The following is a 26046-nucleotide window of genomic DNA, read 5'->3' on the forward strand; positions in this document are numbered from 1 at the left end:
TGCCAACATTATACATATATGTATATACTAGTGTTGGGACAAACACAGGATTTCCATGTTCGGATATTCGCTCATAAATTTAAATATTCGTTTGGATATTCGTTTGTTTTCAAAAAGTAATAAAAGCCATTATATTGCTCAGAACGCAGGCAGAGACTGCATAGCAGAAGAGACAGGTGGGCATGGCACCTGTGTGTGTGCCTTTAGTTTACAACAAGACGTTACACATTAAAGTAAAAAAATATCTAAGGAATAAAGAATACGTTGTGTAGGCCTTACTTTACCCCAGAGAATTAACTACAAAACAAAGGATGTCAAATAGCAGCTCAAGTTAAATGTTGTTTTGTTTATTTCTGAAATAAATAGTACATAAAGTTGACCCACCTTTAAATTTTTTCCTTTTTTTTCATTCCTTGCCACTGTTTACGTGAGACATTTCAGAATGATGTCTTTGCTTTTTTTTCTGTCCCATGCTTCTGACTCGCTCTAAAGCAGCACAATGCTTTTTTGACCCAGATGGCTTTCCATAGAGATCATTATTATTATTATTATTTGTTTATTTAGCAGACGCTTTTATCCAAGGCAACTTAGAGTCTAGGGTGTGTGAACTATGTATCAGCTGCAGAGTCACTTACAACTACGTCTCACCCGAAAGACGGAGCACAAGGAGGTTAAGTGACTTGCTCAGGGTCACACAATGAGTCAGTGGTTGAGGTAGGATTTGAACCGGGGACCTCCTGGTTACAAGCCCTGTTCTTTAACCACTGGACCACACAGCCTCCTATGCACGTGTGCACATAATCTGGTTTGTTTACTTTTTGCTGTTTAAAACTTACATAGAGGCTCAAGCTGCTGTGTTGTATATATATATATACATACAGTGCCTTGCATAAGTATTCACCCCCCTTGGACTTTTCCACATTCCACAACCTGTTTCAGTCCGCAAGAGACCTGGGACTGGGGCGGAGGTTCACCTTCCACCAGGACAATGACCCTAAACACACAGCCAAAGCTACACTGGAGTGGTTTAAAAACAAGAACCTGAATGTCTTAGAATGGCCCAGTCAATGCCCAGACCTCAATCCGATCAGAAAGGTCCAAAGGTCCAAAAATTGCAGGATCCAGATATGCAAAGCTGGTAGAGACTTACCCAAAAAGACTCACAGCTGTAATTGCTGCCAAAGGTGCTTCTACCAAGTATTGACTCAGGGAGGTGAATACTTATGCAACCAACATATTTAATTACGATTGTAAGTCGCCCTGGATAAGGGCGTCTGCTAAGAAATAAATAATAATAATAATAATAATTAACTTTTGTGTCACAATAAAAAATATTTTGCACCTTCAAAGTGTTAAGTATGTTGTGTAAATCAAATGGTAAAAATCCCAATTAAATCCATTTTAATTCCAGGTTGTAAAACTACAAAATGTGGAAAAGTCCAAGGGGGGTGAATACTTATGCAAGGCACTATATATATATTTGTCCCATCTCTAATATATATTTACAATTTCTGAAACTATCAATTTTCAGAAAAAAAATAAATTATATATATATATATATATATGCTAGTTCCTGTATACATTGTTACATTTTTGATAACATTACAGGAAATATAAAAAGTGCATGTGTGTGAACAATAGATTGGAAAAGTGTAATAAATGGAGGTCAGCCTCTGAAATACATATTATGTAGTAAGGCACACAACGGTATTTACTTGCTAAGTATAAACTGTTATACAGCACATGTACATTTTCCCAAGTAATGCAACACTGAAGAACAACTCAACTCACAGCTGAAATAATCAAACAAAAACAGACATATCTTTCAGTTCATTTGTGTAGCTGTTTATTAAGATCTAATATTTTTTCAAATTGATATAAATATAAACATTACCCATTCAGTGACTTCAATGCCACTAGTGCTGGCGGTAACAACATGTAACTAGCTAATACAAGCTCCTTTAGAAGCTACTTCACGCTCTTCAAATATAGATAATCAGACTCCATACAAATGATATTGCTAGTTGCAGAAAACAGACCACTAAAGTGCATTTTAAATATCTTTGTAGAATGTGTAAGCATATTTACAACACAGCTGTTTTGAATTGGTACAGATGTACAAATACACAATCTTGAGAATGAGCAGTAAAATACCCGTCCTAATCCATTTCTCAAGGAAGCAAGTGGAAATACAGAGGATCAAAGCATAAACGGAGAAGGACTGAGCAAGTAAAGCATGTTAGACACAATAAGACTTCATTAGACACAATTTTCATGGCTCAGTATCGGGCAGTCCAATATGAATGGATTTTTGTAAGTAAAAACCAAGTAGTTACACCTTTGTTTAGCTTTTTCTAAAATAAACACATAAAAACTAACCTTTTTTATTTCCCTGTCTTTACATTGACATACACCCCCCAGGTTAAGACTTACAACCAGTTAGAAAAGGATACAGCATGGAACCATTTTAGCTTTTTACACAAACAGTGGCCAAAGGTCAAGTTTACTACAACTTTGTACTGCAAAAGACCAGGATGTTCCATGTTCTTATTACACTGTACCCAGTAATCAGGAGAATGTATGCTTTCTATTTGTAGCTAGGAATATTGACCTTTTTTTTTTAAATAAAATAGCAACATCAAAAAAATGTCTCCTGTCTCCCACATGTACCTTTGACCTGAATCCAGAAAAATACAATTATTCTGATTCAAGGCCTTGGATTATGGATTGATACAATTCCAAAAACATCTCACAACAGACAAATGAATGTGTCAATATACTACATCTTCAAATGATCACTGGGTTGCAGCAAGGCCTTTTAATAATCAATATAGAGGGCTTTTGGTAGATACCAGCATTGTGCTCACTGACAAATATGTCAAAATAGTATTCATTTGAAAGCCAATAAACACTTAAAGTGTTAAGCTTCTTGTCCTCAGAAAATGGGACCGCTATAACTTCGCCTTTTACTTTGTCACTTTGGCCTTATCTGTGAATAACATTCTTTCTTCCTAACGAAACACTGAACAGGTACATTTGTTTAATGCTTTCAGTTATAACTTTCACATTTTCTAAAATAGAAGAAACAGTTTCTGGATTGCTTTCATGCACCTTACACCTTGCACAGCACTACTGATAAAACTCAGCTTTAGCTGTAACCATTTATTGTGGGCATGACTTCAGTCAACTGACTAAAACAGTGACTCTGGATCCACTTATGGCAAACAAAAACAACATCAGCATGATACAGCTTCACTTGCAAACTGCAGTTTATTTCCTGGGAATCATCTTTTCTTTTTCTGCTGCCTTAACATCTTTCTCCGTTTTACAATCATTTCATAAAGTTTCTCCAGTCCTTCTCTGAGTCCATCCCCTATGATTGCACATGTGGCTTGCAGGTGCCAAGGGGTGGAGGAACTTAGTTCATGTAGTGCTAACAGTTTTTCAATCTCTAAAAGAGTTAATGAATTCCTTAGGTCCTGTTTGTTTGCGATTACTAGAACGGGTACGCCTTGGTTTTCAGATATCTTTGTTATTTTATGCAATTCTGTTTTGGCCTCTTCCATCCTTTCTGCATCTACAGAGTCTACTACAAAAATGATGCCATCAGTGCACCTTGTGTATGATTTCCACAGAGGTCTTAACTTCTCCTGGCCGCCCACATCCCAGAAGTGGAAAGTCACTGTTCTGGAACTTCCTAGTGTTACTTTGATTTTTTCGGTGTTAAATCCTTTTGTCGGGACAGTGTTAACAAATTCATTGAACTGTAGTCGATACAACACTGTGGTTTTCCCTGCACAGTCCAAGCCCAGAATAGCAATATGGAAAGCCTGAAAAGACGGAAAACTTGACAAAATGGGCCTCTGTTCTGATAATCCGTTCCCCATCTTGGAAATTCAGTTTAAATATGAGCGGTGTAAAACAGAAAAGCAACTTCAAACTCTTTTCTGTGTGTTCAATAATTCATTAATCCAGGAATCTTCAGTGGGTAAAAGCGTCAATACCTATCCAGACACAATGAGAAGAAAATCAAAATATAAAATTAGCTTTGTAAGCATCAAAGCGTAAGAACCTCAGTAACTCTGTAATTAAATCAGTAATTAAACAGTACTTAATGGTTTGTAAACAAATACTTTAAAATGTATGTGAAATACAAATAAGTGTGCATCTTCTCATCATTCCCAGTAGCACAAGTCACATAGGTGAGACTGTACACCAGCACGGTACACATAAGGTACTACTAATGTCTAACGCCTTTTTTATGCAAAGAAATGGACACAGACAGCCAACTACCATGGGGTTTGTTATGCTAATTACTGTATGTCTCAAAATGTAAAGCACTGCAAGGACTAGAAATCCTCCCTGCCCACCGAAATATCTAGAATAACTTAATTCAACCTTAGTTTAGTAAATGTCATAAACGTACCTTAACCCTGTTTAGACGAAATGGTTTACATCTCAGTTCATCAGCATTGCTATAGTTCACGTTCCACTTGTCCATCCAGCGCTGCCACATCCATTGTGATCCCCAGCTATGCGTTGTTTGTGTAATGAACAATATCTCGTATCTGGTCATTTCCACCCGCAAGATCAGCCCCCTTAGTAAATACCAAACGTCGATTGGCTGCCTTTCGGCACAAACTGGGTTTTTCCTCATGCCTGATTCGTAGATACATCTGTCACTCAATTGTGTCTCTATTTACTCCCCCTGACCCCACCTGTTGCTAAACGCTGCAGCAGAAAAAAAATAAAAAAAAATAAAACTCTGATACCGGTACCTCTCCCTCTCGGTTTCAATTTGTTATAAAAACTGCAACCTCACTGGCACTGGCCAACTTGTACTTTATAGTCAGAATTACTTTAAATGTATCTATCCTTATTTTACTGCATTTAATCCTGTACTTCAGAATACTGTAATCTGCCAAGTGTTTAACCTGTAGTATTTTGTATTTAATCATATCCTGATGTAACTATCACTATTATCTGCTGTATTATTGAATTGTGTTTTGTCACACTTGTACTTCGCTTGAACAAAAGTTATTGTATTTATCTTGCTCTTATTGTATTACTTGTATTGTAACACTTGAAATGTATTTGCTTACGATTGTAAATCGCCCTGGATAAGGGCGTCTGCTAATAAATAAATAATAATAAATAATTTTTCAATTGTTTTAAAGTTTCGCTTACAGCGATGGCCAAAAGTTTTGCATCACCTAGAATTTTAGGATTGAGACAGGATACCTAAAATAGCTTGTATAATTATGAAGACCATTTGAGTCTGTAATTTGCAAAACTTTAAGAAAGTGTTTCGTTTGACGGTTGCACATAAATCTCATGCTTGGAACATGCTAGAATTATATTGATTATAATCCAGCAGCTACATACATTGGTGCACACGTGTTGTCCTTCTTTAGTTAATGTAAAAACTGTTTTGTTCATCCATATAAGTTATTATAACTGACCTTATAAAGAAATGTACGTACATGATGTCTGCATCTGAAGTACTCAGGGTCAATAGCGCCACCCCCAGGAGACATTTGGTTAGAGTGGCTCGAGCTGTTATTTACCTTTGAATTGATTGGTTTAAAAAATGCTGCATCCTGGAGACCAGAAAACTGTAGCGTTTTGAATCCACATGGCAGGGAACGAGGACCCGAGGAAGTATGACGCACTGGACAGTTTTTGTTATCCACTTGAGCTCAGTCAGAAGTAACACGTGGAAAATTTACGTAGATATTTCAAGGTCAGAATGTGAGCAGTAACAGACATTAAAATTATTTTTTATTTAAAAAAACAAAAAAAAAAAAAACGTAGTTAATATATAGATAGTCACAGACACCTATACTTAATATACAATAATTCAAGAAAACGCATTAAACACAAGCATTTATTGAATACAAGAATTATTATGACAAAGACCAAAATACAGTCTTTACAGAAAAGTAATAAAAATAACTTAAGTAATTTCAAATATGTGTTTATGATAAAAGTTTTGGACCTTTACATTAATAGCCAAAAAAATAAAAGCATGTATAAGTGGGCAGCTGGCTCTTTGAGCTAATATATATATATATATATATATATATATATATATATATATATATATATATATATATATATATATATATATATATATATACACACACACACATATATTCAGTGAATGAAAACATTACACAGTAATTAAGCTACATTATAAAGTCAATAGCCAGAAAAAGGATTTAGCAATTATTTCCAACATCTATTGTTTTGGCAACACAGCAGATGTGGGGTGACCAGATAGTCCTGGTTTTCCATCAAAGGTCCCGGTGTCCCGACATTTTGCTCAGAATGTTAAAAATGTCCCGCTTTTCAGCTACTTCATGTGGCGCGCCACACTAAATATGTGTTGTCAAAATAACGTAAGCAACCGGTTTTAGTTTAGCAAAGGAAGTTTGTAGTATTCCTGAAAACTTGTCACTTACCAGTGCTGAACAGTTAGTTTTGACCAAGGGACTAAGATTTGTACCTGGCTATACCTTTAATGATACTTAATAGTCTTTTCTGATGTATGCGCCCACTTCACACAGACCAGTCAGGATAGTGCTTGTGCTTCATCTCCTCCCCATAATAGTTATGTGCCTCCTCATATTTGCCATCAATACAAACAAACCAAATCAACGTGGACAACCCCTTCAGGTGAATTTCAAGAACTAGATTTTTTTTTATTTTTTTTTATTGACAAATGTTAAAGAGAAGTACAATTTAACCAGCCTACGAAACAGCTTAACTTATCTAAAGAGGAACACATTGCACTGCGGAACATACAAGAGTGAGATGATATTGTAATAAAACCTGCTGACGAGTGAGGAGCTGTGGTTGAGTAATGATCTCTATATAAAAGAAGCCCATCGACATCTTTCCCATACTAACTTCTACATTAAGAATTGCACTGATCTCACTCAGCAAGTACAGGCCGCTGTCATTTCCATTATCAATGATGCATCTTAAACAATCTGTTACCTGCATCTTCACGTAACCGAATTGTAGACAACCCTTGTTGCAGTCGTTTCTATTTACTTAAAATCTACAAACCAAACAATACAGGCCGTCCCGTTGTATCAGCCTGTTCCTGCCCCACTACTGATCTGAAACCCAACAATACAGGCCGTCCCATTGTATCAGCCTGTTCCTGCCCCACTACTGATCTGAAACCCAACAATACAGGCCGTCCCATTGTATTAGCCTGTTCCTGCTCCACTGCATTGATCTCAAACCCAACAATACAGGCCGTCTCGTTGTATCAGCCTGTTCCTGCCCCACTATTGATCTCAAACCCAACAATACAGACCGTTCCATTGTATTAGCCTGTTCCTGCTCCACTGCATTGATCTCAAACCCAACAACACAGGCCGTCCCATTGTATCAGCCTGTTCCTGCTCCACTGCACTGATCTCACACCCAACAATACAGGCCTCCCCATTGTATCAGCCTGTTCCTGCTCCACTGCATTGATCTCAAACCCAACAATACAGACCGTCCCGTTGTATCAGCCTGTTCCTGCCCCACTGCATTGATCTCAAACCCAACAATACAGACCGTCCCGTTGTATCAGCCTGTTCCTGCCCCACTATTGATCTCAAACCCAACAATACAGACCGTCCCATTGTATTAGCCTGTTCCTGCTCCACTGCATTGATCTCAAACCCAACAACACAGGCCGCCCCATTGTATCAGCCTGTTCCTGCTCCACTGCATTGATCTCAAACCCAACAATACAGGCCGTCCCATTGTATTAGCCTGTTCCTGCTCCACTGCATTGATCTCAAACCCAACAATACAGGCCGTCCCATTGTATCAGCCTGTTCCTGCTCCACTGCATTGATCTCAAACCCAACAATACAGGCCATCCCATTGTATTAGCCTGTTCCTGCTCCACTGCATTGATCTCAAACCCAACAATACAGGCCGCCCCATTGTATCAGCCTGTTCCTGCTCCACTGCATTGATCTCAAACCCAACAATACAGGCCGCCCCATTGTATCAGCGTGTTCCTGCTCCACTGCATTGATCTCAAACCCAACAATACAGGCCGTCCCATTGTATCAGCCTGTTCCTGCTCCACTGCATTGATCTCAAACACAACAATACAGGCCGTCCCATTGCATCAGCCTGTTCCTGCTTCACTGAATTGATCTCCTAATTTCTTCATACCCCTTGTTGAATCACTGCCCTAATATGCGAAAGACTCAACGAACAACACAATTGTGATAATCATATTCTTAATACATTGCATATTAAAAGCATCAACACCATTATCCCCAACAGTGAAAGTTACTTGCATTAAATACTTCCTTGATGAACGGATAGTTAAATGGTGCGTTTACACTGGTCGTTTTTAGGACGTCTTTTGCCATCTCAAGTCTTTTTTTCTGCAGTGTAAACGCACACGGCCGACTCTAAGCAGTACTAAAAACGGCCAACTAAAGACGTGGCTCGACGCCAGCTTAGGTCCATCCGAAAGGCAGTGTAAACTCACCCGAATTTAGGACAGTTCACGCACGGCGTGAGTGCCGCTCGGCTCCTCCCCCACGGAATCTAAACAGAAAGAAGCTGCAGCGCCGTTGCAGCGTCACAAAAAGAGAAGAACGACTTGAGACACAAGCGTCCTGAAGATTTGAATTTATTAACTATTTGTATTAGTAAATATCTACATTTTATTATTAAGTTGTCGTCAAAAGTGTACATACACCAAATATCCATACATTGGGCTATGTAAACTTTTGACGCTGGTGGACGTCAAAGAAACAAAAGCGTAATATTTGAGTTTATCCGCGGCGCGTGAGCCCATTTGGGGAAGCTCCTGAGTCTTTTTGAGAACTTGTACTGTGTAATAATTTATAACACAAAACAGACCTCGAAACCACTCGGATGCTACATATATATTTGACATTGTGTTTGTTCCCAACATAAGGCGGCCAAATAAATGAAGTTTAACAGCACTAGCTTGTACTTTAAAACAGGTTATGCCTATTTAAGCAAATTAGAAAAACAGTAAGGATAACAAGCTGCACTGTTTTTTAAAACCTTTAAATCCGTTAACCTGTTCTGCAGTCCTACAGTACCTACACCAATTTCAAACACCATTTCTATCACTTCACACCAATTTAAATCAATTATTAATACTGACTATTAAGCTTCTAAACAAGCACTTACTATTGTAATTATAATCAAGGGGCATTCAACATATTTCATAAGGTATATTTGGGACCCTCATAGCCTTGTTTACCTGTGTATCTGAAAACTGTCTTTGGTAAGCAAAACCATTCATTTTCTTCAGAATATTAAAATACATTTTCATATTTGGAGTACAGTAAGCTGGAAGATGCGGTTTTCTGCTTTCCTTACAGACACATTTCAGAAGTTCAAAAGACCCCGCTTTCATTGAAAATGGGGTGAAGGACTGGAAAAATCTAAAGAAAAAACTTCAGAAACATTCATAATCTGGCACCACAAACAGTGTTCTGAAAGGTGACATTTGTTCAAACAGTTGAAGGAAGTATGTTCTGACTGTAGCGTCAGTTATCAAATTCTCACAAAACAGTCGTGCGTGAAAACAGACAGAATACTACAAAAATATTTTGCCACAAGCTGTTTGTATAGATAACAGCAATTCGAATAAATGTAGAAATTGTGCAGAGGATGTTCCAGGCACAGGAATGAGCAAAAAGGATTCCAAGTTTTCATCAGCTGCCTCCTGCAACGGTATGGGGGGCTCAGATCGGCGGGAAGAATTGACGTTAAAACCAGCCAAGCATTGTATCCTCCAATGACATTGAACTGCAACTAAATCCTGTAGTACAGTGTTGATTCTGATATCCCAGCTGCCATAGCGGTCAGGCGGTTGCGCATTCGGAAGACCAGAAATATGTTTATTAGACCTGCTTTGCGCACTTGCGAGGAAAAAAAAAAATCGATCTTCTCTCACAAATATTTTTGTGTTGGTCAGGACCAGTTTTTTGTGAGGGTGTGGGCAATTTATTTTGGGGAGGCTTAGCCCCCCAAGCCTCTTATATGTGCTGCCTATGAGTATATCGGTGATAATTATTCTTTAAAAAAATGCTATCAAAAGTAATTTTATGCAAAAACTATCCTGGATTGTGTTTTTCCCAGTTTTTTTTATTGTTAAACCACTTAGTTATTGGTTGAGTTTCAAACACGCTTTAACACCATCTTTTTGTTGTTTGTTTTTATTGTTATTTAAATAAATATTTTGATTGTACCCATGATTAGTTTAAAAAAACACGGAATATATATATATACACAAAAAAAATCAATATGCAGCCCAACTACATAAATAATGAAAATCTGTGGTGAACCCCGCTCTGACTGCATTGTGTGTCCGAGTTCCTGGCAAAGAATGCTTTTGTGAACTTTGCAGAGTCTTCTGGGAATTGTAGTTCGGCGCGGTGATGTCGTACTGCTGTTATGGACAGTCATTGTAATGGTCAGCGCTATAATGTCCATTGCGGTGATGTCATAGCGCTGTTATGGGCAGTCGCTGTAATGGTCAGCGCTGTAATGTCCATCGCGGTGATGTCATAGCGCTGTTATGGGCAGTCGCTGTAATGGTGGGCGCTGTAATGTCCATCATGGTGATGTCATAGCGCTGTTATGAGCAGTCGCAGTAATGGTCGGCGCTGTAATGTCCGTCATGGTGATGTCGTAGCGCTGTTATGGGCAGTCGCAGTAATGGTCAGCGCTGTAATGTCCATCATGGTGATGTCATAGCGCTGTTATGGACAGTCGCTGTAATGGTCGGCGCTGTAATGTACGTCATGGTGATGTCGTAGCGCTGTTATGGGCAGTCGCTGTAATGTCCGTCATGGTGATGTCGTAGCGCTGTTATGGGCAGTCACTCTAATGGTTGGCGCTGTAATGTCCGTCATGGTGATGTCGTAGCGCTGTTATGGGCAGTTGCTGTAATGGTTGGCGCTGTAATGTCCGTCATGGTGATGTCATAGCGCTGTTATAGGCAGTCACTCTAATGGTCAGCGCTGTAATGTCCATCATGGTGATGTCATAGTGCTGTTATTTGCAGTCACTCTAATGGTTGGCGCTGTAATGTCCGTCATGGTGATGTCATAGCGCTGTTATGGGCAGTCACTCTAATGGTTGGCGCTGTAATGTCCGTCATGGTGATGTTGTAGCGCTGTTATAGGCAGTCACTCTAATGGTCAGCGCTGTAATGTCCGTCATGGTGATGTCATAGCGCTGTTATGGGCAGTTGCTGTAATGGTTGGCGTTGTAATGTCCGTCATGGTGATGTCATAGCGCTGTTATGGGCAGTCACTCTAATGGTCAGCGCTGTAATGTCCGTCATGGTGATGTCATAGTGCTGTTATGTGCAGTCACTCTAATGGTTGGCGTTGTAATGTCCGTCATGGTGATGTCGTAGCGCTGTTATGTGCAGTCACTCTAATGGTCAGCGCTGTAATGTCCGTCATGGTGATGTCGTAGCGCTGTAATGGTCGGCGCTGTAATGTCCGTCGCTGTGATGTCGGCATGGTTTTGGACTCGCTGTTATGTCATGTAACCCAAGTAAGGGGTGTCAGCATGGGATCTAAAATGGGGCCATCATATGTCTTTTTGTGGGATTAGCTGAAAACAGATTTTACAGCAATACAATGGAAACACACCTGAGCTATATCTGAGATACATTGACAACATCTTTGGAATTGCAACTAACCTATAAGACATTGTGACAGGGCAGAGGCCCTACACACTAGGGAATGTGTGTTGTGGCTGCTTTGCACAGTCACAATGTAATTGTTTAATTGCTTAATTGTTTTATCGAGCCAGGATCAGAATCACCTGGCTATAATTCAATTAAGAACACCTTCCTGTAATGTGTTAAGGCTAAGGCTTATGGGAAGTATGGGTGGCTGCAGACCTAGAACATGTATTTAATACTTCTGTTTGAATAAGTGTTGGTTCTAGTTCCCGGTAAACAGCGTAGCTGTCTGGTTATAGTTTAGGACTTGAAAAGTTTTGTTAGCACTCCTTGGAGGAGTTGGGCTATTGTTTGTTTATTTTGTTTGTTAATGAAAATAAATATAAGTCACTGCACTGTTTAAAACCTGTTGTGGAAGTACTTTTGTACACAAGAAGACAGTGTGAACGGTCCCGAAAGTGGCAAGCTTACCCCTGGCTGTCACAACATTCAAGTCTAAAATGAGATATTGTGATGTGAAGCAAGAACACAGAAGGCGGCATCAATCATTCAATCTTTATTTTATATAGCGCCTTTCATAGTGGACCACCATCACAAAGCGCTTTACAAGATGTAGTAACAACAAGAAAATCCATAATACTTTAAATACAGAGAAGTGCATAATACATGATAGCAGCATAATACATGAAATAGTACATTAAATACAGTGGAAAGTGCATAATACATGATAGTAACATAATATGTGAAATAGTAGCAGCAACACAGCAGCTAATAGCAGATATCAGGCTTAAAGAGCATGGAAAGCAAGAGAGAACAGGTGGGTCTTGAGAGCTGATTTAAAGCGAGCGGCAGTGGGTGCATCATGCACCAAAGCTGGGAGAGAGTTCCAAAGAGTCAGAGCCATGAAACTAAACGAGCGTTCTGCAAGTGTGGTGCACTTTTGCTTGGGGATAACAAGCAGGCCAGAGTCGGAGGACCTCAGCTTGCGGGCAGGGACATAGTGGGTCAGCAGGTTGAGGAGGTACTCGGGACCTGTGTTATGAAGGGCATTGTAGGTGAGCAGGAGAGTTTTGAAAATAATCCTGAACTTTATAGGTAGCCAGTGTCGCTGGGCAAGATGGGGAGTGATGTGATCATGTTTTTTTGGATCTGGTAAGGATCCTGGCAGCGGCATTCTGAACTAACAGCAGTCAGTTTATGGTGCGTGCCGGGAGACCATAATGCCCTCAAGTGAGTAATTATGCTTATAAAATGTCAAAATAAAACAAAAAAACCCCAAAAAACACTAGATTCTATTGAATGTATCCTTCTGCCAATGCAAAATACTCATATCTGTAGGTCTACTAATTGGCTTGCCACTATTAAGAAAATGACTTCAGTATAATAGTTACTGTTAATGTTGTGATGACTTTGCAGATACGCTTCATGGCTCAGATCACTAGTAGAGAATAAGTTCATTCTCAGAAGTGTTTTTGTATTGCAGTTATTAAGGTAACAGTTAAATAGTAGGGGAGGTAATCATGACACCAATAAGGTGTAGACATCTTATCTTTCCATGCATGGGAACATTTCCTGAGCTATTATAAAATGGCATCATAAAAATGTAACATGCCTTTGGAGTTTACCTTTTTATAAAATATGATGTGTAATACAGTGCAAATTGTGGCCAGCTGTCATAAAACTGAGACTAACACCAGACCCCTGATGCCGGGGCTGCACTTAGATGTTCGGTACTAATAAAAGCATTACAAGAACACTGAAGGTTAAAGAAAGTCCTGACTGATAATGGGCAGAGTAGTTCATGCATCTGTGTCTCCACTGGGAATGCTTATCCTTGAAAGCCCTGCACTTAAATCGCTTCAGATAGCAAAAGTTGATCTGGCAGAAGAGACTTCTTGAAATATTCATCACAAGGTTTTTTTTTTTGTTTTTTTTTGCAGAGGAAGTTTATTTAAAAGAAGTGTCTGCTATATTGTAGTTTCTAGAAAAATGTAAATACAGTATGCATATACAATATATTTATATATTTTGATTAGTTTTTGTTTTAAAGTACTGTGGCATTAGCATATATATATATATATATATATATATATATATATATATATATATATAAATTGAAAACACAATTGAACTCATATGACATACAGTATATTGTTGTACTGCAGGACACATTCAATAAGCATTATATATGGGTGTTTATTTTTCCATCTCAGGGGCTTTTCCGATGCATGCTCAGTATGTTTTTAATGTTCACTAATCTTACAAAACACATTTGTTTCTTAATCCCCATTACAGATTAATCTGCGGCTCAATTTAAATAGGCCTGAAGCAGTAGTGAGTCTTTAGGCTTAGATTCGGTCATCTTTGTGTGCACTTATAGGTCACCTACATCTATAACAAACAATGAACATATACAAAGCAACAATGGCTTTGTTGAAGGATTGTTGCAAATAATTCAGACACCAATCATAACCATGAGCATACTTACTGATTTACAGCTGTAGCTCAAGGTGATTTTGTATTCCAAATCCAGGGACACACATAAGAAACTCACTACAGTATTCCTGATGCTGGCTGCACTAGAGAAGCTCGCTGGATTAGCTATGGCAACTGCAATAGAGCTGTACCATCTAGATCAGGGGTCTCCAACCCAGGTGTCGCAGACAGTTATGGCATGTCCCTTTTGTGCTTTAAGTCATTAGATCCTTTTGCATGGAAGGCCTCGGTTGCAAGGATGTGCGGTTCTTTAATGGACCCAGATTCGGTTAAAATGTGTTTATCCACTGACGATGAGAATGAGAATGTAGAGATGGGAGCCCAGCTAATAAGATTTAAGTTTTTGCAGGTATTATTCTTTTAAGGACTGTCACCGCTACTGGAAGCAGGATGATCGTTGGGCTACAAATTGAACTTTTGTGAAACTGCAACAAATATTGTAATGACTGCAATGTGTTTTAAAGAATATAAAACCAGTAGAAAATATTATTAGCAGATCTGTGTATGGCCTGTTGTGGTGTTCACAGAGCCACTTCGAGCTGAGCCAGGAGGAGAATTGAATCTTGCTGGGAACAAGCTGACTTATTAGATATGGATTGGATGCTATAGATTGAAATACGCTGCTAATAGTAATGTTGAAGTATTCTGTATTTTGTATCCTTTTGAATACGTCTGTGTAAGGTCTGAAAAAGAGAGCTCCTGGTATTAAAATGTCAGGCCGACCTGCTGAAAGTTCCAAACCTCCCTTATCAGGCAAAAGCATCTTTTTAAATTGGACTCAGTGCCTTAAAACATTCTGATCCAACGAGAGCAGAATGGCAAATTTTATGGAACAGAGTTAATATGCCAGAAGCAATCGAACTAGGTTTGATTATAGTAAGAAAAAACAAACGTATTTAAATAAATAAGAAACCTAATATAATAACTTTAAGTATACAGTGAACCGATTGAAGGAAAATAAGTACATTTGTAACCTTGTTCTTACCTGCTTGTAGTAACAGCAGTGTTGGAGATGACTCATTGGTTTTGGCTGATGAAGCTAGAATTTTTTGATGGTCAGCAATTTAAAAGCCAAGATAATCTCTATAATGAGCAATCTCGATAAATGTTTAGTTTATATAAAGGTTTTACTGCAATAAAAAACAGGAACTGTTAAGTTTGAATATAAGACCATAACGTGTAAACTGTATTTATTAACTTTAGTACACAATAGACTTACTGTAAGAAAAGTAGCCTCGCATTTACCGGCTTGCAGCAGAGTGGTGGTATACCTGGAAAGTTCTTTTTGGCAGTCAAAGTGAGATTTACTGGTCGTCAGCAGTTTTGAATCCAAGGCCTTTAAAACCGAAGCGAGCATTTAATTTAAATTAGAAAAGTTGTCTACAGTATCAGTTCTTATCAGACAAGTAGTGACTTTAATTGAAGAACTAGTCTTAGCAAGTAGACAGGGTGTCTGGAACCTGCTTAGCCCAAGAATGGCACACTTAAATAAGGCTATTATATTTAACATGTTCACTGTAGCTTAAATTTAAATGAAAATAACTGAACTGACCACTGTATGCTTACTGGTTTTTATTCAAAGGCTTGTGATAAATCCCTACAGTCTTTGTCCAATATTTTGTTAACACACCTGTATATGAAAGTAAACTAATCTGAAAAGTTGACAAGATATGCTGCTCAGAGGGAATATATTGTAGACTCAGGTTAATATAATCACACAGAAAGTTGATGTTATATATAAAACAGCATATTTTTAAATACACATATAAACTTGTATCGTATTGTATTGTATTATAGCAAGGATCCTGTGAACTTTGGTTCACCTGACATTTTTTTAAAGATTTTTCTTTTTTTAACCATAACATAACATGTTTTGACAACCAATATAAATCAAAAGGGGTTGAACAGGTATTTATTTATTAATATCAAATGATAATAACAATGGATGGCAATTTTAAAGTAAGACTTGAACATAGATAAAAAGGGAGAATAATTCCATGTGGCTTACCTTCACAATAGAAAACAAAAACATTGACCTCTGACATGCAGGAGGTCACAATAGAGAGTACAGTAAGACATTTCCCCAGGGGGTCTCAATTAAACCAGGTCCCCCAGGTGGTAAGAACCAGAAACTGTACTCTAGGCTACATATTCAATGGAGGGAAAATCCAATATAAGCCCAGAGCAAGACCCCCTTCGATACCATTGAACTTGATCTTGCAAGCTGATGTGGTCCATGCTTTGCGGGTCTCCGAAAAACTGACTGCTGTTCAGCTTGGAAGAGGAGGTCTTGGTCTCAGTTCAGCTCCTCCTACATGGCACAAGGCAGCCTCAGCTCAACGGAGGAAGCTGGTAGTCAATGAGGTGCAAAAGCAGGAGAGGATGAGGTGCGTAACTGCCGTTTCCCAGGCCAAGCAGGGAGAATGGATGAGATGGGAGAGTGTGGAACAACACAAGATCTGCTGGCGAGACCTATGGATAATGGAACATAGCAGGATCAGTTTCCTCATCAGGCCAACATATGATGTTCTCCCATCACCACAGAACCTAAACCTCTGGGTGGGAGAGGATCTGTCGTGTCCTTTGTGTTCATCACCAGCAACATTAAGGCACAATTTGACAGGCTGTAAGGTGGCTCTTAGCCAAGGACGGTTTACTTGACGTCATGACCAGGTGCTGCATTGTTTGGCCTTAGCATTGGAAGACAAACATAACATGGCCAATAAGTTGCCACCAGTTCCATCAAAACATTACACACAAAGGACAACATTCCTCCGTCCAGGGGAGCAACCACCAAGAAAAAGTATTAAAACCAAGCCTCGTCTAGGACAACTGGAAGCTGCTGGAAAATGCTGGCAGATGTTGGTCAACGGCTTATTTTTCCACCTGAGATTGCCACCACTAACCTTTGACCAGATATTGTCCTGTGGTCTGGATCAGCACGCCTCGTTCACCTTGTAGAGTTAACAGTGCCATGGGAGGATGCTGTGGTTAAGGCGTATGAGAGGAAGAAACTTTGGTATGCTCAACTAGCTGCTGACGTGGGAGAACGAGGATGGAGATTCCCGAGTTTACCTAGTGGAGGTGGGTTCTCAACGATTTGTGACACACCCCGGTTTCTCAGAGATATCGAATTCAGTGGTTAAGAGTTGCGCCGCAGAGTGAAGAACTTACCTGAAGCAGCAGAGAGGAGCAGCAACTTGCTGTGGTTGAGATGGAAATATTCTGGTTGGGGATTTCAAGCACAATAGAAAGAAAGGAACATTGATGCACAGGTAAGTCAGTTGGGCTGAGCTGAGTGGGGGATGGAGGGGTGTGATGCTGGGACGCCAGAGTCACTGTCGAGGTGTTGTGGGCTAGTTGACGAAACACCAAGGATGGAAGGTGCATACTTGAAGACTCCAGAGATGTACCCTAATCAACTCAAATCAGACGGTTGTCATGTTGAGGCGCTGGGTAGACTGCACTGTGGTTGATCCCTGGAGCCTGCATCGCAGCCGTTGCGTGTGCTGATGTGCCAGGGAGGCAAAATAAGCTGATCCACTTCAGCCATCAACACCAGGCAGAAGGATATCTACATCATCAGATGGAAGGAAATGCAAATGGATCACATTGTTTACTGTCCACTCTAGTGCAGGCAGAATACTTTGCTATTATGGGTAACATACAGGTACTTTCAGCACTATGGCTGATTGGCACCTATTTGACGGTATCAGTTCATTTGTCATAGGTATTCCACACATTTGCTGATATGGGCTGACACTTTGTCACTTTTGTCACTTTTAACTAAGCAAACACCTAAATGGGTGCTTCCCACGATCGCAGAAGAACAAGCATGATGTAGTTGTTTGCATGCTGATTTGTACCACCCACTGTCTAATAGATTGCACTATGTCACAAAATACATTCAATTGCTTGAACCTTAGGGGTCTCCCTTTAAGTTTTGCCTGAGTTCAATGAGTCAGCACTCTCCTGTCCTTATTTAATATTGTTAAAACCATGTTGAAATGTTCCAGCCAGACTATAGCACAATGTAACATACTGAACACTGCAATGTGTATGTTTACTGCTTCTTTATCATTTAAAAACTGCAATGTGTTTTATATCTACAGTATAGTACACTGTAGTGATTGAAAATAAATGTTATTAATTAACACTGTAAACCTTCAGAGGTTTGGGGGCAACTGATTTGGTATTTCAAAAGCCTGATTCAGATCTGGAACAGACAGGTACTGAAGTTTGAGGCCAAAGGCTGAGAGTTTACTTCCTATAAACAGTCTGTCAACAAATAAACAAGCTCTAGTCAGCGTTTATTTGTATTCCTAATTTATGGAATTTGACACCTATGCCACTAGACTAAATGTATTCAGTGTGACCTAGAACCCATACTGTTTACATTTAAAATCATAAGCTGGACTACTGAAAACATAGCAACATTATACCAGGAGACACGTTTTCTGTGTATATAGTACAATAGCTGAATGTACAGAACAGACATGTCTAGGATGTCTTGGCTGCACAACTGTATTTAGATATTTCAAGTATGTTTCAAAGATTTTTATAAGACAGAAAAAAAATAGTTTTCAGCTTCAACATCAATAAAAGTATACTGTAAGACAGATATTGTACTGCAGGCACTCACTATTTTTTATTTTTTTTTACCAGCTTAACTTCTAGAGATTCTTCATCTTGTTTACACAAGGAAAACTGTCAATTTGCTATATACTCTCATTATTCACACAGAAACACAATACGATAAGTAATGAAGACACTAAGATATACAATTGAGATTTTGGATATCAATGTTTTTCAGCGAAGTAAAATATTGCACATACAGTCACATACCTTCCAACCATATGACCATAAGGGGAAACCAAAGAAACAGGTTCTAGAGAGAAACCAGGTTAATTAAGTGTGCAGTTGCCAGGGGTAGCAACTCTGTCATTCTAAAGATGAGCATTATCTGGATTAGCAAGTAGGGCAGCAGCCTATTGGATTGATGTAGGTGTGGTTGCAGTGCCATCTGTTGGAGGTGGGACACACTACAGTTGCCTTTTATTTACTTAATTTTCATGCAGACAGTGTGATGGCACGAATACTGGTGGCAGATACCTGTTATGTCTAAAATATTAAATGCATAATTGCATCACATGGGTGCCTGATAATTAAAAAAAGAAAAAACACAGCTCTTTAAAAAAAACAAACAAAAAAAACACATTAGTGTAACTACCTTCTGAAAGTACTAGTGTGACTTGTCTAGGTAAAACAGGAAGCAGAATGCACAGGAAAATAAAATCTAAAAAAGTTCAGACACATAGATTTCATAACCAGACCCTCAAACTCTTTAGTTTGAGACAAAGATCTGCAATTCACTTTTGTTAATAATTTGCATTTATATTTTATTGATTACATATTATTATTATTATTTTAAAAAAATAGTATCACTTACTGTGAAATGCACAATTCGAATTTGTCTGATCTCTGTAACTCTGTTAACAATCAGGTGGTCCAAAGGTCATGACAATCACATCTTTGTAAAAGTCACACAATGTATGCTTCTTTTACATTAATTTCATTCAGTATCAGACCAGAAATCTGTATCACAATTGTCACTTTAAGAGCCAAGAGAAATACTGCACACCAAAACTGGTGGCTCCAACCAACTGAACAGCTTATGACTATACTGTAATATAAGACAATACTAACCATTAAGTAATGCATGTATTTTTTGTCATATAACTTTCAAAATCAGCAGTTAAAGCAGATAAAAAAAAAAAAAAAAGTTGGCAAAGGAAGCATTATATAATGCTTATTACAGGACTTTGTTTTATGCACCCACATATTGCATTTTGTTTCATATTAAAGATAAACATATAGTATTTCATATTTCACTTTTAAGACAAACTAAATAAAAAAGAAAACACATTTGAAACATAGGCCGCTCAGGGAATAAAGCCTGCATTAATCATGTATAGAGAGACCTGAAACCTGCTCACATAGTCAGTCAACATATACTATGTAATTCAGATGTCTACAATTTCTTACCTCTGCACAGTTCACATACTATTTCATGATTTATATTTATGCATTTGTACCTAAAGAAGACATTCAATTCTAGAAAGCACACCCAACATGTTCATTTCCACAGCCTACAGCAATACCACCTAACAGTATCCTAGGCCACTCTTAGAGAAGTCATGGCTCTGGCGACTGGGTCGGTATCCCATTTGGAAGTGTCCCAAGCCAGGAACCAGCCGGTAAAGGTAGGTGGTTCATGTGCTTGTTTCACAATGACGACTGGGGTTCCCTCATCTCTCCTGGATGGATCGGTCTGTATGTAGCGCTTTGCTGGAATAACGAATAAGGACAATCACTGCACACTGCTGGACTAACTAAGAACACATTTGCCATTATCAGCTGTCTTCAAATCACATTAAGAGACAAGCTGGAATGTCACTTAACACTAAAAACAAAACAACAAAAAAAAGTGGTAATACAGTTTTGACGTAAAAAAAAAAGTGACTTTTCATACCTGATTTAACAGATTCTGTTTTCTCAACTTCATTTGCATCTTTGCCAATCCAAATGAAGACCTTCAAAAATATAAAAGTGCTTTCATTACAAATGGGCAAAAAAATAAAAAAAAGAAGAGCAGCTTTAATTGTTGGCAGGACCACTTTAGGGTTTTTGTAATTGCTTGCCACTGTAGCATGTTGGTTGCTCGTCATAATACATTGTACACATCTGCAGGCTCGATCCATGACCCATATGTTGCATGGGCACCCACTACCATGCCACCTTGTGAAGTCTTATGACATCATACTGCTTTTTTCATAATTGTTGCAGAATAGTTGCACATAACTCTTACCTCCTATACTGTATACAGGTAGGTCTAGCCGACCACATAGCAGTTGACATGATCACATCAATTTGTAAACACTGCAGACTAGATTTTACTATTTTTTACTTACATACTCAATTTTTGTGGTTGGCCAGTTAGAGTATAGAGCATTATAGAGACCTATGCTATTACACTGTGCAATCTGGGTAAGAGAACTGCAAAGCAAAGCTGCTCAAACGGTGCAAAATGATTGTTAGTTTAATAAGAGACATACTGCACAGAATGTTAGGTTACAGATGTAACCCCGGTTCCCTGAAAGAGAAGACGACCAACAACCATACTTTTGGGATATGCCTGCCACAGGTTAGGTATTTACTGAGCATTTTATGTCACAGCTGCTGATAGGCCCCTCCGGGGAGTGACATCCTCGGTCCCGCCTACCGAGGGAATAAGTAGTCACTCCGCAGAGATCACGTTTTCTTTTGCATTGAACCCGCAAATGCGAGTGATGTGACTTAAAGGACGCATATTTTGCGTCAATGAAGCTCCTTTAGGGCTCCCGAGTGGCGCATCCAGTAAAAGCACTCGCTAGAGAACGTCGCCGGTTCGAGTCCAGGCTATTCCACAGCCGACCGTGGACGGGAGCTCCCAGGGGGCAGCGCTCAATTGGCCGAGCGTCGCCTGGGGGGAGGGAGGGAGGGTTAGGTCGGCCAGGGTGTCCTCGGCTCACCGCGCAGCAGCGACCCCTGTAGTCTGGCTGGGCGTCTGCGGGCTTGCCTGTAAGCTGCCCAGAGCTGCGTTGTCCTCCGACGCTGTAGCTCTGAGGCAGCTGCACGGTGAGTTCGCAGTGTGTAAAGAAGCGGGCGGCTGACGGCACACGCTTCGGAGGACAGCGTGTGTTCATCTTCGCCCCTCCCGAGTCAGCGCAGGGGTGGTAGCGGTGAGCTGAGTCTAAAAAATAATTGGGCATTTCAAATTGGGGAGAAAATAATAAAAACTAATTGGCAACGACTAAATTATTTAAAAAAAAAAAATAAAAAATGAAGCTCCTTTAAAGAGGGCCCATGACGTAGCCACTCCTCTGGTAGAGTGCACGGCCACCCTCCCAGGTGGAGGTAGACCGGTACTGGTATATGCAGTCGAGACTGTGTCCACAATCCAGTGGGACATTTGCTGCTTTGAGAGAGCTTGACCCAGGGTCCTTTCACCATGACAGACAAACAGCTAGTTAGACTGACACAGCGCTCTCTACCTATCCACATAACCTGTCAATGCCCGAACCGGGCAATCTCTGATCCTCCGAAGAAAAAGGAGTGGGATGGAGTGGGATGGCCTCTAATTCCACCGATTGGTTTAAGTGGAAAGCTGTAACCATCTTAGGCAGGAAAGCAGGATTCAAGCGTAATGATACCCTGTTTCCATCATCCCAAACACACATACAGGCACTGTGCACTGACAGAGCCTGTAGCTCACTAACCCGCTTAGCGGAGGTGATGGCTAGCAAAAAGGCTGTCTTCATAGAGATATTTCAACTCTATGGAATAGGCTCAAACGGGGCCTGTGCACGGGACGAATAGGGACATGAAAATATGCGTCCTTTAAGTCCACAGTGGTAAACCAGTCGCCCGACCGGACAGACTGGAGGATGTGGCGATGTGTGACCATCTGGAACCTCCTCTCCCTCAAGAACTCGTTGAGGTGTCTCAGGTCTATGATGGGGCAAAGGCGACCATCCTTTTTGGCACATGAAAGTACCTCGAGTAGAACCCCACCTTGAGAGGTGTGTTCTGACAGGCGAATGGCTTGTTTGAGAAGTAATTACTTCTTGCCTGAGGGCCAAGACCTGGAGAGGGTTGTTCATGGATGTAACTGTGATCCCTCGAAAGGGAGGAGGGCCCGCGTGGAACTGCAGTGTGTAACCGGTGTGTATGGTGGCGTGCACCCGAGTCTGAGGTGCAAGTGCACCAGCATTGCAGCTGGTGTTGTGACCCTGCTGGAGCTGGCGTGGAGCCCGCCTTGGAGGCTGCCTAGGGCGGCGTTGGAACTGCCTTCCGAGACGCTGTTGCGCTGGGGCCCCACGTCCGGCGTTTCCCCGTCCTTGTGGGTGGCCCCAGATATTAACTGCTGCAGAACCCTGAAGGCGATACCTCAGGTCGCCACGCAGGGCAGTGGGGATTGGAACCATCCGGAACGCACCGGAGCACGGGAAGGGAGCATCGCGGCCACCTGCTGGCCTGAATGTATGGCCAGGGGAGGTAGGCATGTCCAGCAAGGCAGACTTGTCCATATCTGGGACCCTTGCCTGGGACAGCCAAAGCTGTCTGCGCAACACTATAAGACCTGCCAGGTTTCGGCCCAGGGCTTGCCCTTGGAAGCCTGATATTTGCAGTAGCGTGCCTGAGACCAAGCACAGCTCTGAAGCTACTGGTTCAAGGAGGGGCGCCAATTGCAAAATGCCATCCATGTACGCCGTGAGGAGACCTGCCCTGTTGGCCAGGTGTGTTACTTGCACTTCAGCTGCATATGCCTTCTTAAGGTGGGCCAGCATTGGCTGATAGGGCATGCAGGGTCCTTAGACAAACCTCCTACCGGAGGGGCTCGCATCAGGGCTGCAATGGTAGAATCCACCGGTCAGTGCCAAGAAGACAGTACCTCCTCCAGAAAATCCAGAAACACCGGAAAGGACTGGAGGGTTAAATCCTGTGCCGTTCTGAAAACAGAGCGGCGCTGTTCAGGCGCTGCCTTCCAGGGAACCTGGAGGAACTTGGAGGTTCATTCCATAAGTGCCCAAACTGAGCTTGAGGGAGGGGTAGTACCAGTTCCGGGGCAGGTGCAGGAGGCGGAGCTGGGGTCGGGGGAGAGGGAACAGCCCGCTGTCTGACCAGGTACTCCAGAACCTGAGCCATCTGGCTCTTCAGTTCGGAGAAGTCCTTTGCCTGCCTCGAGTGTCTCGCCCACTTACTGCTCCTTGAAGGAGACTTTGAGCGTCTGCGAGCTCGATGGGCTGGAGCCTGTGTGTAGGGTATGCTCTGTGAAGGGCTCGAAGGCAGATGGAGGAGGGGGGAGGATGGGAATCCCAACGCTGCAGAGGGCTCAGCTGAGCTGGCTGAGGAAGCCACACCAGTGAACTCTGCAAGCCTCCTGCACAGGGTCAGTGGCTGGGATGCTGCGCAGATTGTGCAGAACATCTCATCCCCTAAGGCAGAGGAGGCGTGCTGCATACCCAGGCAGCTGACATAGAGGAGGTGTTTGTCCTGTCGGGGAAGCATCCCTCCGCAGGACGTGTAAGGGTGAGATTTCGACATCTTGACGTGCCGGGGCTAAGCACCGATGCACGGAAGTCTGAGCACTAAGGGTGCCTAAGCACCAATGCACTGAGGCCCCGAGGTAACGAGGGCACCGAAGCATGGAGTGTCCAAGCACCGAGTGTTCCGAAGCATAGAGGCTCTGGGGCACCGAGGGCGCTGAAACACTGTGGCTCTGAGTCACAGAGGGCACCGATGCAAGTAGTGTCTAAGCACCGAGGGTGCCGAAGCACTGAGGCTCTGGGGCACCGAGGGTGCCGACGCACCAAGGCACAGAGGCTCTGAGGCACTGAAGCACCGAGGGTACCGATGCGGGGATCGTTTAAGCACAGAGGGTGGCGAGGCACCGAGGCACTGGGGCACCAAAGCACAGAGGCGCCGAGGCTCTGTAGGCTGTTGAAAAGAAAGATTTTTTTAAAGGGAGTGCAGTTGCGCAGCATTCATAGCTCAGTCTTCAGAAGTAGAGTTTCTGATTCCAGGGAAGTGGCAAGCTGACTTCCAGCATTAAATTGCAGGGGAACTACCAGAAAACTCATAGTAAGAGCTCTTTCACACAGACGCAATCACAGCATCTGGATAGGTTAGTATACCTACCTTACCTACCTGATTGTGAGAAGCAAAAGAGAACGTGATTTCCGCGGAGCGACTGCTTATTTCCTCGGTAGGCGGGACCGAGGACGCCACTCCCCAGAGGGGCCTATCGGCAGCTCTGATATAAAATGCTCAGTAATACCTGACCTGTGGCAGGCATATCCCAAAAGTATTGTTGTTGGTCGTCTTTGAATTGAAAGGGAACATATTTTATTATAAATCACAAAAATATGGTATTCAGTAACTGCTTTTAAACATAAATGCTGTTTTTAATTGTTGAGTTGTGTCATCTGTTCTTTGCAGGGGGTGACACAAGATAAGTACTTGAATTTTGACTAACACTTAAAGGGTACATAATAGGTACTTTTTATTTTATTGTGTTACATGTTCCCATGTGTTGCTACAACTGTTTACGTAAGGTGTGTCAATGTTTTTTTTTTTTTTACATTTTGACCACTTAAACTTTTAAATTGCATTCCCTGCCTCAAGATGGCTTCCCATGTACCTGCATGGACCTCTCAGAACTACATTTCCCATCATCCTCCTGCTCACATATGTAACTGAGATGGATTTACCAGTGAGCAGGAGGATGATGTGAAATGTAGTTCTGACAGGTCCATGCGGGTACATGAGAAGCCATCTTGAGGCAGGGAATGCAATTTAAAAGTTTAAAAAATTGGTCAAAATGTAAAAAAAAAATGAACACAATACACACACCTTACATAAACAGTTGTAGCAACACATGGGAACATGTAACACAATAAAATTAAAAGGTCCTCATGTACCCTTAACAGAGGTTAATTTCTCATATGAGATTTATAAATTGTACCTGATCCCAAACATCCAACAACATAACATCATCTTCAGCTAAATCATCCTGTGTGAATTCTCCAGGTATCTCTTCAATCTGTACACAATTGAAAACATGTTGGACATAAGAAATTGACATACATGGCATAATTTCAGAATATTTAATATTGTTACTTCATTTTCAGTAGTGGTTAATAGTATTAAAATTTCCAGTCCGGCATATGTATGCATCACAATGTGCAAAAACAAACAAACAAAAAAATAAACTATACAAGGAATTTGAGCTGAGC

At 41.0% G+C, this 26046-nt stretch overlaps 2 protein-coding genes across 3 annotated transcripts in view; both read right to left on the reverse strand.

Annotated features, from left to right (window-relative positions):
• Positions 1–1829: 1829 nt before the first annotated feature.
• LOC117435684 (ADP-ribosylation factor-like protein 4A) lies at positions 1830–4576 on the reverse strand. Its single transcript, XM_034059038.3, has 2 exons — positions 4427–4576; positions 1830–4004 (listed from the first exon to the last, which is right to left on the reverse strand). Exon 2 carries the CDS (start codon positions 3885–3887, stop codon positions 3285–3287), a length of 603 nt encoding a protein of 200 aa, XP_033914929.2. The 5' UTR covers positions 3888–4004; positions 4427–4576; the 3' UTR covers positions 1830–3284.
• A 9333-nt stretch (positions 4577–13909) lies between these two features.
• Positions 13910–26046, reverse strand: part of LOC117435549 (scinderin) — a 45646-nt gene continuing 33509 nt past the window's right edge. Inside the window, exons 14-17 of one of the 2 annotated variants that reach the window (XR_009311536.1) lie at positions 25776–25853; positions 20742–20802; positions 17384–20557; positions 13911–16681 (exon numbers count right to left, since the gene is read on the reverse strand). Coding sequence is in view for 1 of the 2 variants with exons in the window: in XM_034058827.3 (XP_033914718.1) it covers positions 20385–20557; positions 20742–20802; positions 25776–25853 (312 nt within the window). In the remaining variant the exon portion in view is untranslated. Of the gene's footprint in view, positions 20558–20741; positions 20803–25775; positions 25854–26046 lie in introns of both variants that reach the window. The other variant, XM_034058827.3, reaches the window with a different exon arrangement.

The sequence above is a fragment of the Acipenser ruthenus genome, chromosome 3, assembly GCF_902713425.1.
Source record: "Acipenser ruthenus chromosome 3, fAciRut3.2 maternal haplotype, whole genome shotgun sequence".
NCBI classification, from domain to species: domain Eukaryota; kingdom Metazoa; phylum Chordata; class Actinopteri; order Acipenseriformes; family Acipenseridae; genus Acipenser; species Acipenser ruthenus.